This window comes from Agelaius phoeniceus, chromosome 15 (assembly GCF_051311805.1).
Source record: "Agelaius phoeniceus isolate bAgePho1 chromosome 15, bAgePho1.hap1, whole genome shotgun sequence".
Lineage (NCBI taxonomy): Eukaryota > Metazoa > Chordata > Aves > Passeriformes > Icteridae > Agelaius > Agelaius phoeniceus.
This window is the reverse complement of record NC_135279.1, coordinates 14,194,392-14,209,226: the sequence shown is the minus strand read 5'-3', so window position 1 is coordinate 14,209,226 and position 14,835 is coordinate 14,194,392. Positions and strand designations below refer to the sequence as shown.

Below are 14,835 nucleotides of genomic sequence, written 5' to 3'. Positions count from 1 at the left end.
ATTTAGTGTCCCAAAATCAACAAAAATGAGCATAATATTGTTACTGTGCTGTCTCAATCCCAGCTTCTCCTGGTGCTTTTCTCTCCCCTGAGCAGCAGCCATGTCCAAGGGCTGTGAGATGTCCCCAGCTGCCATGGCCCTGCCAAGGAGCTCTGCTTTGCCCTTTTGGGGTTCAGCTTGTCCCCATGTCCCCCCTTGTGGCTCACTGGGGTGGAAAACAGCCTCTTCCATTTGTGTGTCTGCCATTGGAGCTCAGGAGGACATTTATGTAATTTTTCAAACCTAAATGCCTTTGTCATGTTAAGTCTCATCCTTGTGGAAGTGTAGTTCCCTGTGATGCATCCTGGATGTGGCCATGGATGTGTCACCCTGTGCAGGACAATGCCTGCCCTGAGCATTCCCAAGGGACCAGCCAAGGAGGGGTGGGGAATGGCTGCTTGCATGGCCTGGGCACTCCTGCAGGGAGAGCTGGGCATGGCATTTGTCCAAACCCAGAGAACTTTCTGTAATGGAACAAATCCTTAATGCTTTCTCCTCATCCTGATACTAACTCCAGGTGTTACAGAAAAAAACCAGTCCCACATGCCAGTTTGTTGTCTGAAATGCATCACGTGTGGCTGAGAGGTACCAGGTGTGCTCTGCAGGTCTCTGAGGAGGGCTCCTGTCCCCCAGGGCTCTGAGCAGGGGATGCTCAGTGCTGCAGCTCCCAGCTCAGAGCAGCCACTGTGCCTGTCAGCCCTGGGTTTCCCTCCTCTGGGAGACATTAATTAAGTTATCTTAATCAGGATGCAGGCTTGCAGCATCAGTCCCCAGCACAAGGAATCAGCTGTAGGGACTCCCAGGGTGCTCTCAGAGCTCTCCTGGGTGCAGGGTGGGCTCGGTGAGGAGCATCCATGCAGCTCTGGGGGCTGCTGATCAGCCAGCTGGGCCAGGGGTGAGCGTGGCACTGGTGTGTGTGTCAGTGATGTGTGTGTGTGTCAGTGATATGTGTGTGTGTCAGTGATATGTGTGTGTGTCAGGGACAGCTGTGTGTCAGGGACATGTGTGTGTGTGTGTCAGTGATGTGTGTGTGTGTCAGTGATATGTGTGTGTGTCAGGGACAGCTGTGTGTCAGGGACATGTGTGTGTGTGTGTGTGTGTGTGTCAGTGATGTGTGTGTGTCAGTGATGTGTGTGTGTGTCAGTGATGTGTGTGTGTCAGGGACATGTGTGTGTGGCAGGGATGTGTGTGGCAGGGACAGCAGTGTGGCAGTGACAGCAGTGTGGCAGTGATGTGTGTGTCAGTGATGTGTGTGTGTCAGGACATGTATGTCAGTGATGTGTGTGTCAGGGACATGTGTGTGTCAGTGATGTGTGTGTCAGTGACAGCAGTGTGGCAGTGATGTGTGTGTGTCAGGACATGTATGTCACTGATGTGTGTGTCAGGGACATGTGTGTGTGTCAGGGACATGTGTGTGTAAGGGACATGTGTGTGTGTGTGTCAGTGATGTGTGTGTCAGTGATGTGTGTGTCAGTGACAGCAGTGTGTCAGTGATGTGTGTGTCAGGACATGTATGTCAGTGATGTGTGTGTCACTGATGTGTGTGTCACTGATGTGTGTGTCAGGACATGTATGTCAGTGATGTGTGTGTCAGTGATGTGTGTGTCAGTGACAGCAGTGTGGCAGTGATGTGTGTGTGTCAGGACATGTATGTCACTGATGTGTGTGTCAGGGACATGTGTGTGGCAGTGATGTGTGTGCTGCAGCAGCTTGTGTCCTCTGCTGTGTGCTGAACTCCCCTCAGCAAACCCCACTGGAACCATCCTGTGAGACACTGACCCAAACCTGCTGCAGCACTAGGAGAGGTGCTGTGTGACATGTAACAGCAGCTGCCACCTGCAGCCACCTGCCATTCCAGTCACCTCCCCACTGATTCCTGCTCTTTTCCAGCACTGGTTTTGCCAAGCAGCTTCACCAGTGCTGAGCTAGGAGCCAGGGATTTGCTTTTTGTACATACACACTTGCACTGTAAAGATGTTTCATTCTCACATCCCAAATGGGGAGGAAGCCTAAATTAATGGTTGTATGTGCTGGGGAGAACATACTTGTGTGGGCATTATTTCCAGGCATGTAACTGAACAGGAAAGTGGCAGAGGATTTTTTATACCCCATTGCTGCTTAGAGAGTGGACAGCACAGGAAAGAAGGGCCTTTGGAGTGGAGTTTGTCTTTGGAGAATGTTTAATCCAAGTCCTTTTCGAACAGAATGGTCTCTGCACAAAAAATCACTCAGGTAAATCCCCTAACACAGGAGAAGCATCCTATTCTGCTTCTAGACTGTGCTGCTCTGTTCAAAATGAACCAAAATAAAAACCCCAAGCACAAGCATTGCCCCCCTGTGTGATGAGGAGCTGTGTGCAGACAGCTGACACAGGGCTTGGGAATGCAGCAGTGCAGAGCTCCCGGGATGTGCATGGCCTCTCTCCTCAGCTCCTTATTTATCCTGCCTGTGGGAGGAACAGCTGTGTTTACAGGAGCTGGGAGCTGAGCCTGGCAGGGCTGTGCTCCGTGCTGGGACCTGCTGGGGCTGCTGCCCCTCCTGCTCCTGCCACAGCCATGGGCAGCAGTCACCTGCAGGCTGCTCCTCGAGAGGCAGCAGCTGAGAGGGTGGGTTTGCCTTGGTCCTGAGCTGTGCCTGCAGTGCCAGGGCCCTGCTGAGGATGAGGATGGCGGGGCCGAGGCCCCAGCTCAGGAGATGCCTCAGCGACCACCCCGGGGGCTCCAGCAGCTGGGCCTGGGATGGCTTCTGGAGAACAGCCAGGGAAAAACGCCTTGCAGGTCAGTCCAAGGGCAGCTGTAACCCCACACTGGTGTCATTCAGGCATTGAGCAAGGAGGTAAAATACCTTTACTTGTTTGGCGCTCCTCTAACGCTGCTGCATTTTCTGTCGCACCACAGAGCTGCCTTTGCCCAGGCTGCTCTTTCACTGCTGGGACCATGTGGGTATTTTGAGCTGATGATTTGTACTCAGAGCTGGAAATACTCAGATTTCTACAGAATTTCATTTTATCCTTTTTGTTTGGCTGGAGTTTTGTAGACACTTTAAAGCATGACAGTGTCAGTCAGCCAGCCGGTGCCAACAACTACAGTGCCCAAAAGTGACCTGAGCCACTTTTAAACCTTCATTTTTGGTGCTTACAGAAACTTGTGAGCTTGAACCTGTGTGGTTTTTCAGGAAGCCTTTCTAGGGTGTCAGAAATAATCCTCCTCAGTTTCCAGCCACCCTTCCCCAAGCCTTGCAGCCCCAGCTCTCCAGCTGTGCATTAGCAGGTGCAGAGGAGGGCAGAGCAGACCCTGGGGCTGGGTGGGGATGGAGATGGGCTGGGGGCAGGTGAGGGGCTGTGCAGGGACCCCGTGGTGAGCACTGCACACAGGGCTGCTCCTGCTCTGGGGTGCAGGGTGCCCAGCAGGGATCTGGCAGCATCCCCACCAGGGCAGGAGCAATAACTGCTCCAGTCACTGAAAATGGCTTTCTAGGTTCTTTTTCTATCAAGCAGCTCGGTGGGCTGTGTATAAATCTTTCCTCCTGGGGCCTGTGTTCATCTCACAGAGACAGGAGGTTTTCTTGTAGCATTTTGATTCTGGCCAGGTGGGTGTCCCTCTCCTCATCCCTGAGAGAGAGCTCAAAATGAGTAAAGGTATTTCTCTTTTCCCCAAGCCCACAAGCTCTTCACTTGTTATAAGCAGAGCTTTCAGAGGTGCCAAGGGGCTGGATTGTTATTGTAAACATCCCTGTTCCTCTGTCAAAGCAAGAGCCAAGTTACCCTTTGGGCTGAGGTTGTCTCAGTTCACAACCAGGATGGAGCAAAGAGGCTGTCAGATTAACTGGGGACTTTCCGTGGGGGAACAGGATGTTGGGAATTGCTCTTGTGTACAAGATCTAGGATTTTTGTGCCTCCAAGGTCCTCGAACCACTTTGAAAATCCTAGATTTAATTTGAGTGTGCTGGTCATGCCCCTGGGCTTTTGAGCTGGGCTGAAGAGCAGCACAAACCCAGTCACTGCTGGCATTGTGGAGCCCATTCCAGCAGAGCAGCACCAGAATCCCCTGCAGGCAGAGGGGGTTTCATCACATGCTGTAGGGGATGTGCTGGTCAGGAGGAGTGTCAGGCATGGCCATTACTGAGGAGCTGAGTCTCACAACTTCTGCTCTCTTTCTTCTGCAAAACAGCAGCCAGAGCTCAGATTGCAGCTCTTCTCTCCAGATGGTGTGGATGGAGAAGGCTCAGCAGCATCAGGGAGCCCTTTGAGCTGTGAGAAAGCAGCGTGGACATATTTTTATAAGTAGAAAGGACAGAGCTGTGGGTGGCATTTGCCACCCTGCACCAGGTGAAGGAGCTGTAACACAGCTGCTTCTTGGTTTGCCACACGTTCTGTGAGGTGCCAGGACACCCCAAATGCTGATGTGAGCTGTGTGCACCAAATCCAGGTGGCTTCCTGGAGGAGCTGGCAAAGGTTGGCTGCTTTTTTGACAACTGATGCCATTGCTCCTGGACTGCTGTCCTCAGCTCAGACACCACAGTTCAGGAAAGAAATTGCTGCAGTGGATAATGCTTCCACTGGAGACTGCATAACAGATCAGCTGGTGGATCCCTGGGATTCCTTCTGGCCACGTGGTGACCAACAATGACACAGGGAGCAGCAGAGCCTGTGGTGCTTCTGCACTGGGCTGCCACTTGGGTGGGTGCTGAAACTCTCAGCACTGGAAGGAGCCCCAGAAGAAGGGCTTTAAAATTTACTAAATTTTTAATAAAGGAAATTTATCAAATGCTAATCAAAGGAAAGGCAAAATGGTGATGTTTTCCTGGTGCTCCTTCTGGTTCTCTCCCCATCTCTGAAGCCATCCTTTGCCCCCTCCACACTGCTGCCCAGCTGCCTGCATGGCTTGTGCTCCCTCCCTGCAGGCTGCACACAAACGTCCTGCTGTGTCTTTGTAAACAGGCTAAAAATACCCTGGTGCTGCTGCTCGGAGAGGCCTGGAGTTCAGAGAGGCTGGGAAGGAAGCCGGGGTCAGGCGGGCCCTGGGGAGCGGCGTCACACGAGGCACAGAGCCACAGAGGGGCTGGCTGCAAGGACAGACAGACAGACAGACAGACAGCTCATCAGCCAGCACTGCTGCTGCTCTGCTGCACTGCTGTCCCCCTGTCCTGCTGTCCCCCTGTCCTGCTGTCCTGCTGTCCCCCTGTCCTGCTGTCCTGCTGCCCTGCTGCACTGCTGCACTGCTGTCCCCCTGTCCTGCTGCTCTGCTGTCCCCCTGTCCTGCTGTCCTGCTGCTCTGCTGTCCTGCTGCTCTGCTGTCCTGCTGCACTGCTGTCCTGCTGCCTGCTGTCCCCCTGTCCTGCTGCACTGCCCCAGTGAGCCAGCAGTGCCAGGTCTCCTCAGATTAGTGTTCATGGTGAACTTGGAACGCTCCAGGGCTTTGTGCTCCTCTTTTGAAGAGGAATTTTTTGTCTTTCCTACTCAGTTTCTGTGCTAGGTATAGTGATGCAGAGTCCTGCAGAGTGCTGGCTTCTCCAGGCACTGCCACCCCAGTCTGCTGGGCCCCTTTGCTGAGGGTGCCCTGTGTGAGCCTTGTGTCTCCAAATCCTCTGGGAAAGGAAGTCAGGAAAGCCTATTCCTTCAGAAATCCCATTGCAGGAGGCATCAAAAGCTAATTTCTGTTCTCATGTACCTCCTTAAGGGATGTGACTATCCTAACCACACCCTGGTCAGAGTGACCAGGACCTGAATCTGAATGTCCCCCTCCAGTGACACAGAAGCCAGTTCCAACCAGACACCTCATCAGTGGTAGCAAATTTCAGTTTGAATCATACGTGTTATAGGCATTAACACTTGGGATATTCTTATATTTTGCTTCATTAGTGCTTAACCCTGTTAGCTGGTGTGAGGCTGTGTGGCCTCACAGGGTGAATCAGCAATGAGCACCTCTCAGGCATCCTTTGTGTGCTGTGAGTGCTGAAAACACAGAGCAGGGCCCAGCAGTGCTCTGGCAGCAATGACAGCCGTGTCTCTGCTGTTGTACCTTATCTGCTCTCTCCATCTCTGCCCTGCAATGTAAATGCAGGTGTCCCCTGTGTGAGCTGTGGCCCCTGTGAGAGCTGTGGCACTGGGAGCCAGGGCTGGGCTGTGGGAGCTGCTGCTGCTGGGCACTTCAGCCACAGACAAAAAGGGAATTCATGCAGGGCTGAATAAATGCCTGTGATGGGCAATAACACCTTAAAGCCCAGCCACAGCAGTAGCCTGTCCCCAGCCCCAGGAGCTCCAAGGCACAGAGCACTCTCTGAGCTGGCATGAAGGTGGGTGCTGCCTTCCCTGCACCCAGGGACTGCTCACTGCAAGGGAAACTCAAACATGCTCAGCTGCCTCTGCTCCAGGCACAATGAACTCCACAGGGACTTTGTTTTAAGGAAAATTACCTTTGCTGTGCCAAAGGGATTCAGCCTAAAGGACTTTGGTGCAAAAGCAGTGGATGTAACATGGATGGATGTAAGTTGTTTTTCCCATCGCCTCTGGCAGAGCTGGAGCAGTGTCAGGGTGGTGCCTGCAGCCTGCAGTGGAGTACTCAGCAGTGGGCTTTGCACTGAGCTCACCCTCTGGGCCCTGCTCCAGTTCCTCGAGGGCTCCTCACTGATGTAACTGCAGTGCCTCGAGTGCCTCTGTGAGCTCCATCCCTGCCTCCAGTGCCTCTGTGCGCTCCATCCCTGCCTCTGTGAGCTCCATCCCTGCCTCCAGTGCCTCTGTGAGCTCCATCCCTGCCTCTGTGAGCTCCATTCCTGCCTCTCGAGTGCCTCTGTGTGCTCCATCCCTGCCTCCAGTGCCTCTGTGTGCTCCATCCCTGCCTCTGTGTGCTCCATCCCCTCCATCGAGTGCCTCTGTGAGCTCCATCCCTGCCCTGAGTGCCTCTCTGTGCTCCATCCCTGCCTCTGTGAGCTCCATCCCTGCCTCGAGTGCCTCTGTGTGCTCCATCCCTGCCTCCAGTGCCTCTGTGAGCTCCATCCCTGCCTCCAGTGCCTCTGTGTGCTCCATCCCTGCCCCGAGTGCCTCTGTGAGCTCCATCCCTGCCTCGAGTGCCTCTGTGAGCTCCATCCCTGCCTCTGTGTGCTCCATCCCCTCCATCCTGCACAGATCCCACCCCTGTGCATCCTGTACTCATCCTGCCAGCATTCCTTGGTGGCACCCATGCCCCCCACAGCCCGGGCACTCCAGCAGGGTCCCTGGGGCAGGCTGGGCTGGCAGTGGGAGAGGCTCTGCAGGATCCCGAGGGGCAGAGGAGGCAGGGCCGTGCCAGAGCCCCGGCAGGATGCAGGAGCGGCTCTGGGAGCTGTGACCGAGCTGCTCTTTCCCAGGGAGGATTCTCCACCCCGTCCTGGGTGGGATCTCGGCTGTCCTGCTTAAAGCCGAGCAGATGGGCTTGCAGCTCAGCTGCCCCAGGCAGGGCTTGCTGAGCAGGGACACGGGATTTGCTCCTGCACAGGACAGGGACCCACTGCAGCTGCCTCTCCCCATGGAAGGTAGGAGAGGATTGTTTTCTTTCCTTGGTTACTCTATTTCTGTAAGGTTTTTTAACCAGCAATCAAACCAGAAAACAAGGCAGGAACTCGGGAGGGAATGGCAAAGGTGTGGGTCTGGCTGTTCCCTGCTGGGATGTGCTGCTTTTATTTGGGCTCACTTTACAGAAAACAGACAGTTTTTTCCATTATATATTTTGTTTAGAATTCAAAAGAAAAAAAATTTAGTTCCTAGGAATTTTGAGATCGAACACTTCAGCATCTGCAAGTCCTGAATGCAGGGGGCACAGCACAGCTGCCCTGCAGAGAGGCAGAGTGGCACAAGGGCCTGGCAAAGGTTTGTCCTCTGGAGGGGACCAGCCACCCATCCTGCTGCCACCCCCAGGGAGCCCCAGGACCCTCCGTGCTCCCAGGGAGGCTCATCCCTGTGCTGTGAGCACAGCCAGGGCAGGGAATGGCTTTCCCATAGGGACCAAGTGGGGTGGCAGGGCTGGGGACACGGCAGCAGCAGGGACACTCACTGTGGGGATGGCATGTCAGGCCTCCAGCATCAGAGGAGGTCACCCTGAGCAATCATGCATTTTTCCTGCAAAGCAGAAGGGATCTGTTTGGTGTTTTGTTGTTCTGTTTTCTGGGAGGAAGGAAGGCGAGAGGGGACCTTGGGGCGGGTGCCTGAGCCTGCAGCAGTGTGTGCTGTCACCCTGGGGCTGCAGGGGGACACTGCTGCTGCTCCAGGCCTCCGTGCTCAGCTGTGCTCCCACGTCCCTGCCGTGTCCCCAGGGTGTTTCTGTCTCAGCTGCCTCGGCCCTCAGATCCTCTCTTGCCCCATTCCTGCTGTGCCACATCCCTTTGCCAGGGCTGGAGCTCTCTGACAGCAGGAGCTGGGCAGTCCTGGCATTTCTCTGGCCATCAACTGGGCCAGCCCCAGCTCCTGCCTTTGCCAAAGGCTTGTTTGTAATGCCCAAAAAATCCTACAGCAACTCAAACAGCTCTGTAGGAGGGTATTAAGCATCTGCATGTCAGAACGTGGCCTTTGCTTTATTGCTTCATGTAAAACACTTTGTATTCTCTGGGCAGGGGAGGCAAGGGTGGCAGTGAAGGTTTTCAGAAAGGGAATTAGTGTCATGCCCCTTCCCAGCCATGCTCCCCTGTCAGACAGACCCTGCTGGGGCTGCCCAGCCTCACCAGCAGCTCTGCTCTCACATGGATCTGTCTGCCAGGACCACAACTGGGAATAGTGCTGCATTTCTTGTCCTTTGCCTCTCTATAAAATAAATCAAGCTGAGTTTCAACCCTCTGTTTGCTGATGCTCTCTGGCCAAGTTTTGAGTCAATTTATTCCTCGTTGCTCTGCGTCACCCTGGCAATGTGCCGAGCACAAGAGCTGGGGACAAACACAAATCAGTTTGCTGCATCTCAGGCCAGGCCTGAGCATCCATCTGCTGCTTCACACAGGTCCCAGGCAGCAGTAGAGGTGTAATTTTTTTAAGGTAAAAAATTACTTGTGTTTTGGAAATGAATAAATTGTTAACATAAGCTGAGAGTCGTGAGACAGGAATGGGTTGTGTGGCCAGGTGCTCCCCATAGGAGCATTCTGCCCTGGAGTGCTGCTGCAGTCACCACAGTGGGAAGGGACCAGAGGGTCACTGGAGGTCAGGGAGGGCTGTGCCCCAGGGAGGAACCCTCCTTCAGCCATGGCTGCTGTGCCAGGGGGTGCTGGGCAGGGAGCAGCCACCATCCACCCTCCATCCGTGGGCTCATTCCCTGGGGACAGAGCCAGCAGGAGCACCAGGCATGGAGCCCAGCCCGAGGGGGGCAGCAGGGTGGGAGCAGCCAGGTCCAGCAGTGCCCAGGGGGGCTGTGCAGTGCTGAGGAAGCTGCTGGGGTCAGCACTTCTGGCTGGCAGCAAGGTCCCCCTGTCCCCAGCACCAGCCCTGTGATCCCTATTTCTCAACAGCAGCAGCTGTTAAGAAATGGGCAGCTGTTTGTGGGAGTGTTTTTGTATGGGTTGCTGTTCTTTTTGGGATAAATATGCTGTTTCAGCTTCTGAAGTTCACCATTTCCAGGGTTCACACTTCCAGGGTTATCTGACATCTGCCAAAAATCTGGATTTCCAAAAAATCTGACACCTGCCAAAAACTGGTCCAGCAAGCCTTGTGCAGCAGGGGGCTGAGCACACACACTGCCTGCTGTTCCCAGCCCTCCTCCACCCCATCCTGCTTCCCTCAGTGCTCCTGGGAAAAGGCAGGAGCTGGAGCTGGCGGAAGGAATGCTTGTGTGGGAAGGGAACTTGGCTTCTCTGGTGAATAAATCATATAGAACCCATTCTGTGCATTAAACAAAGCTTTATGAAAGGCAGATACAAAGCAGAGGGGCTGGGAGGTTTTGCTGTGGTGCCTGACATCCTCTGGAGCCTGGCAGCACTCGTGGGTCTCAGCCTGCTCAGACACCTGAAGCCCCTGAGGCAGGGCTGGTGCTGCCCACCCTGGTTTCACTTCCCAGGGCTCTGACCCTGCAGATTTTGCTGCTGTTTCCATCATCCTCCAGAGCAGGGAGTTTGTGGGGGCAGGTCTGTGGTGGGGGCTTGTGTGCAGAGGCTGCTGCTCGTGTGCTGCACAGCAGCTTCCCACTTTGCTGCCCAGCCCTGAGCTCTCTCAAGGAATGAGGATCTTCTTGAAATGTGACCTTTTTTCTCAGTTTTACTCCCCATATTTGGTATCTGTTTGTCCCTTCTTTCACAAAGCAGCCCAGTAATCAGATGACATCCCTGACTCATGCTGCCCAGACGTGCATGATGGGGCCCTGCTACTTGTTAGGAAAAGCCTATTGATTTAATTTCTGTATCATTATTCAGCTAATATGGAATATGTCACTGATGGTGGTGCAGGAAATTGAACAGAGTCTGCAAAAAAGGGTGAAATATTAAATAAACCTCGCCAAAGGACGGGGAGGAGGTGGAGGTGAGTGTGCAGGAAGGGAGCAGGGTGCCCTGTCTGCTGCTCCACCTCTCTGATCTGTGTGCCCCTGGCTTCTGGAAAGTGTTGGCAAGGCCCCCTGAGCTGGTCAAACACCAGCACTGGTCACTGCTGGGGGACACAGGTTGAAATTCATGTCACAAATGGCCCAAGCTCACCAAACATGATCCCTGCACACTCAGCCTGAGCAAGGAGCTGTCACACTCTCACACCTACTCACACAGGCATGCAGCTCTCAGTGTCACACAGAAATACAGGTTTAGGGCTACAGAGGCACCTCAGGAGCCTGTGACAAAGCAAACCTGTCTGGGCTGGCTGTCCTGGAGCTCTGGGAAGGGCCTGTCACACACAGCTTTCCTGGGCTCTGGGGTAACTTGCCACTAGATGTCACAGTGGGCTTGGGTTTGCAGGCACCAGGAGTGCCACTTGTGCTGGGGACCCCCACCAAAAACTGCTCCCCAAAGTCCCTTTGCTGGACCAAAGCACACAAACAGCATCTTTTTGTGTCTCTTTTTGTCTTCTAGAGCATTTTTGGAAACATTTCTAGGTTTCATGTGCCACTCAGCAAAGCCTGAGAGACCAACAGATGACTGGAGAGGTTCCCAGGGTGCCAGCCCAGGGGGGTGACCCTGGTGGGACCCCTGCCCTGCAGGGATCAGTGGCCCTGCTCCCCCTGCAGCAAATGTCAGACTGTGACTAACATCAGGTGCTGCAGCAGGAGCTCTGTCTGTGTCCCAGAGCTCTTTCTTGCTCTAATGGGGACAGGTTTTGTCACTCCAGCAGCACAAGGCAAAGGAGGCCAGCCCTGTGCAGCTGCCTGGGGCTGACCTCTGCCTAAAGCATCCAGTGGCTGTTTATAGCACACAGGAAACCCTGCTGGACCCTGCACTTCCTCTCCCATCCAAGCTGAATCCTTAATGGGCTCCCTTTAATAGGCAGCATTAATTGTGGGTGTTTTTCCACAGAGCATTGTGCAGGGGTAGAATGTGTGTGTGGTCAGCTTTGGGCAGGCTGGTGATGGGGCAGGCAAGTCACCCTCTGTCACTTCTGCACTTGGTACAGCTCTGTAACAAACTTGTTATATTATTGAAAGACTAGGGGTGTATAAGAGTGAGAAGCATTTGCTGAGTACTAAAGCAGTGCCAGCATTTAAAGCCTCCTGTTTGAAGTGGTTTATGAACAGACCCAGACTGGGGAGGCCACCCCAGCCACTGCAGCTCTGGGGTGAAGTGTGGCTGTTGAATTAATGATGGCATCCTTGTGGCTTTCATTTGCCACCAAAATCAAGCACAGCTTTCCCAGTCTAAGATTAACAAACACAGCCAGGGGTGTACAGTGGGATGCTTTCCTTGTGCTCTCTCTGCTGCTGAGATCAGAGAGAGCAGGGCAGGGATGCTGTGCTCCCCTGCAGCTCCCTGGGCACACAGAGTGAGGGGAGCAGGGCTGTGCCCTGTGTGTGCCTGTACCCTGCACCTGGAGAGCTGTGAATGGAGCAGGGTGAGCTCCCTGCCACAGACAGGATGGATGGGCCAGTGCTGCTGCTGTTAATGCTCAGCACATGAATCTTCCTCACCACTAACACAGCATTGCTTTCCTTTCTCTGGGATTGCCTTTGCCCCTGCCTTGGCACCAGCCCAGGATATCTCCCAGTCCTGCTCAGCCACAGGGAGTGACTTCTCAGCTCTCTGCTGCTCACAGTGACCCCCAGATGTGTCAGAAAGTCTCTTTTCCCAGCCCAGTGCTTGAAGAAGGAGTCAGAGCTCTTCAGTTCTTGGTCTCAAGGTTGTTTATTGTTCCTTATCTATAAAATTCTTTCTCTTGTCCGTTCAGCAAGACACTCCAGGCACTCTGCCTGCCCCCAGGGCAGTGTTATCTTTTTATACTAAAAACTACCTGTACAATATTTACAATTCCTTTCCAATACCTATCACCTATGTTAGACACTGAGCTTCTACTCTAAACCAATCCAAAAGTGCCAACATCACCCAGAAGATGGAGGCCAAGAAGAAGAAGGAGAAAGGCTGGACATGCCCAGATTCCTCCATCTTGCCTTCTGAACCCCCATACCAAAAACCCCAAAAATCTATTTTTTCACCCTGTGATAAATTCACTATTATTCTACTTAAACTCTTGTGGCTTGCAGATCTTCATCTAAGGCTGGTAATTTGCTCCATGGGTCATAACCAAAACCACAGGGGCATCCTGGGCTCTGTGCCAGGGTCTCTGAGCCCCCTGGCAGGGGTCCTGGCACCCCAGCACAGCCAGAGGCATGTCCTGAGTTCTGACAGTGACTGTGCCTCAGGATCAGGAGCCTCCTGAAATGCTCCATGTGCTGCTCTTTCCTTAGAGAACGAGAGCTGAGCACAGCCATTCCCATGCCCCTGCAGAAGGTGCTTGAGCAGAGCTGGGAGAAGAAGGATTTGCTGTGCTGGGTGCTGGAGCCCAGCTCCAGCTCTGGGGAAGGGGTGCAGCCTCACAGCATTGCATAAAAACACAGCCACAGCCTGGCTCCTGTGTGACAGTGTTCAGGATGAGGGAAGAGACGAGGATCTGACTCCATGTTTCAGAAGGCTTGATTTATTATTTTATGATATATATTATATTAAAACTATACTAAAAGAATAGAAGAAAGTATTTCCTCAGAAGGCTGGCTAAGAATAGAAAAAGAAAGAATGAATAACAAAGGCTTGTGGCTCAGACTCTCTGTCCAAGCAGCTGACTGTGATTGGCCATTAATTAGAAACAACTAACATGGGCTAATCAAAGATGCACCTGTTGCATTCCACAGCAGCAGATAACCATTGGTTACATTTTGTTCCTGAGGCCTCTCAGCTTCTCAGGAGGAAAAATCCTAAAGAAAAGGTTTTTCATAAAAGATGTCTGTGACACTCCTGCTCCAAGCAGCCAGTGCCAGGTGAGCCACCTGCCCAAGCCCCAAGGACACCTCAGAGTGCTCCTTCCTGTGGCACAGGAGGGTGGCATTTCAGATTCACTGCTGGAGGACAGAGCTGGGATTTGGAACAGCAAATTTTTGAGATAAAAACCTCCAATGTTAAAAAAATTAACATAAATCTAATTTTCTGCAGTTATCACCAATCTCAGCTTAATTCTCAGCATGACCAAACTGCTGCAAGGCCCCACACTAGTATGTTAAATATGTCCCAGTGCATGCACTGAATGTGATTTCCAGACACTGAGGGCTTCTGGAGGAGGGTGCAGATAAGGGTGTGCAGGCAGGCAGCTGCCCAAGGAGCAACCTGTGGGCACTGACACATGCAGGGCCCCAAGTTTCCTTTCACTTGTTGGGGTTTCTCACTCTTTTGCTGTCCCCTCACCCTCAGGTGTGTCAGCTTTTGATTTGCACCAGCAAGGAGCTGCATCTGGAGCCTGGCCATGACAGCCCTGCAGGCAGAGCCCAGGGCAGAGGGGCTGCAGGGTGGTTCCCTCCCTGTCCCACAGCCAGAGGGCTTGAGAGAGCCTTGGGCACCGCTTCTCTCCTTCCCTGAGCTCTGTGGATACTCCTGGAAATGAAGAGCATTGGCTTCTCCACCTCCTGAAGGCAGAGCTGACTTTTCCCCCTTTATCCCAGTCCCCTGTTGGTTGGGAATGCAGCACAGGCTGCCAGGGCTGGGTGCAGTGCCCCAGAGCTGGGATGTGCCAGTGCCAGGGGGCTCTGCCCTGCCAGCAGTGAGGAAAGAAGCTCCCCCCTGCTCTGGGCCTGCCCCACCCAGCGTCAGACAGTCTGTCTGTCCAAACCCCCGGGGGCTTTGAGAGCAGCACTGCTCAGGAGCTGGAGCCTGGCAGTGCCCTGGGGCCCCATCCCAGCACCCCAAATATCCCTGGGTCCTGCAGTGGGGCTGGGCTGGATGCACCTGCAGCCTCCAGCATCCCAATGGCAAGGGAGGGCAAGCACAGACCCAAATCCTGGGGTGCAGAGCTTGTCCAGCTCAGGGAAAGAGAAATTCCTCCCTGGAAGCAGCTGGAGGTGGGGATTGGGATGGCTCTGCCCCAGGGGCTGCATTTTCCATTTGAGAGGCAGTGATGAAGGATGCCCTGTTGGGGAAGATGAAACAGGAAAGCCTTACAAATATGATTGCCTGGCAAAAGACTTTGAGAATATAGAAACTATAAGTGAGATTGAGATGAAAGCAAGCTTTGGGATACCTCAGTTACTGAACAACAGGAAAACAATGGCATGGCCAGCTGAAGGTTGATGAAACAACACCCTCTGCTTGCAGACAGGCCCAAGGGTCAGAGGAGACCCTACAGCTTGGCAGAAGGGGCCCAAAGAGGAGTTTTTAGGGTTTAAAATGTAA

At 53.5% G+C, this 14,835-nt stretch overlaps 1 protein-coding gene across 1 annotated transcript in view; it reads left to right on the top strand.

Annotated features, from left to right (window-relative positions):
• Positions 1–7,475: 7,475 nt before the first annotated feature.
• LOC129126699 (rho GTPase-activating protein 7-like) overlaps positions 7,476–14,835 on the top strand; it is a 48,055-nt gene continuing 40,695 nt past the window's right edge. The window contains exon 1 of the mRNA XM_077186525.1: positions 7,476–7,548. Within this exon, the coding sequence (XP_077042640.1) occupies positions 7,542–7,548 (7 nt within the window). The 5' untranslated portion in view covers positions 7,476–7,541. The remainder of the gene's footprint in view (positions 7,549–14,835) is intronic.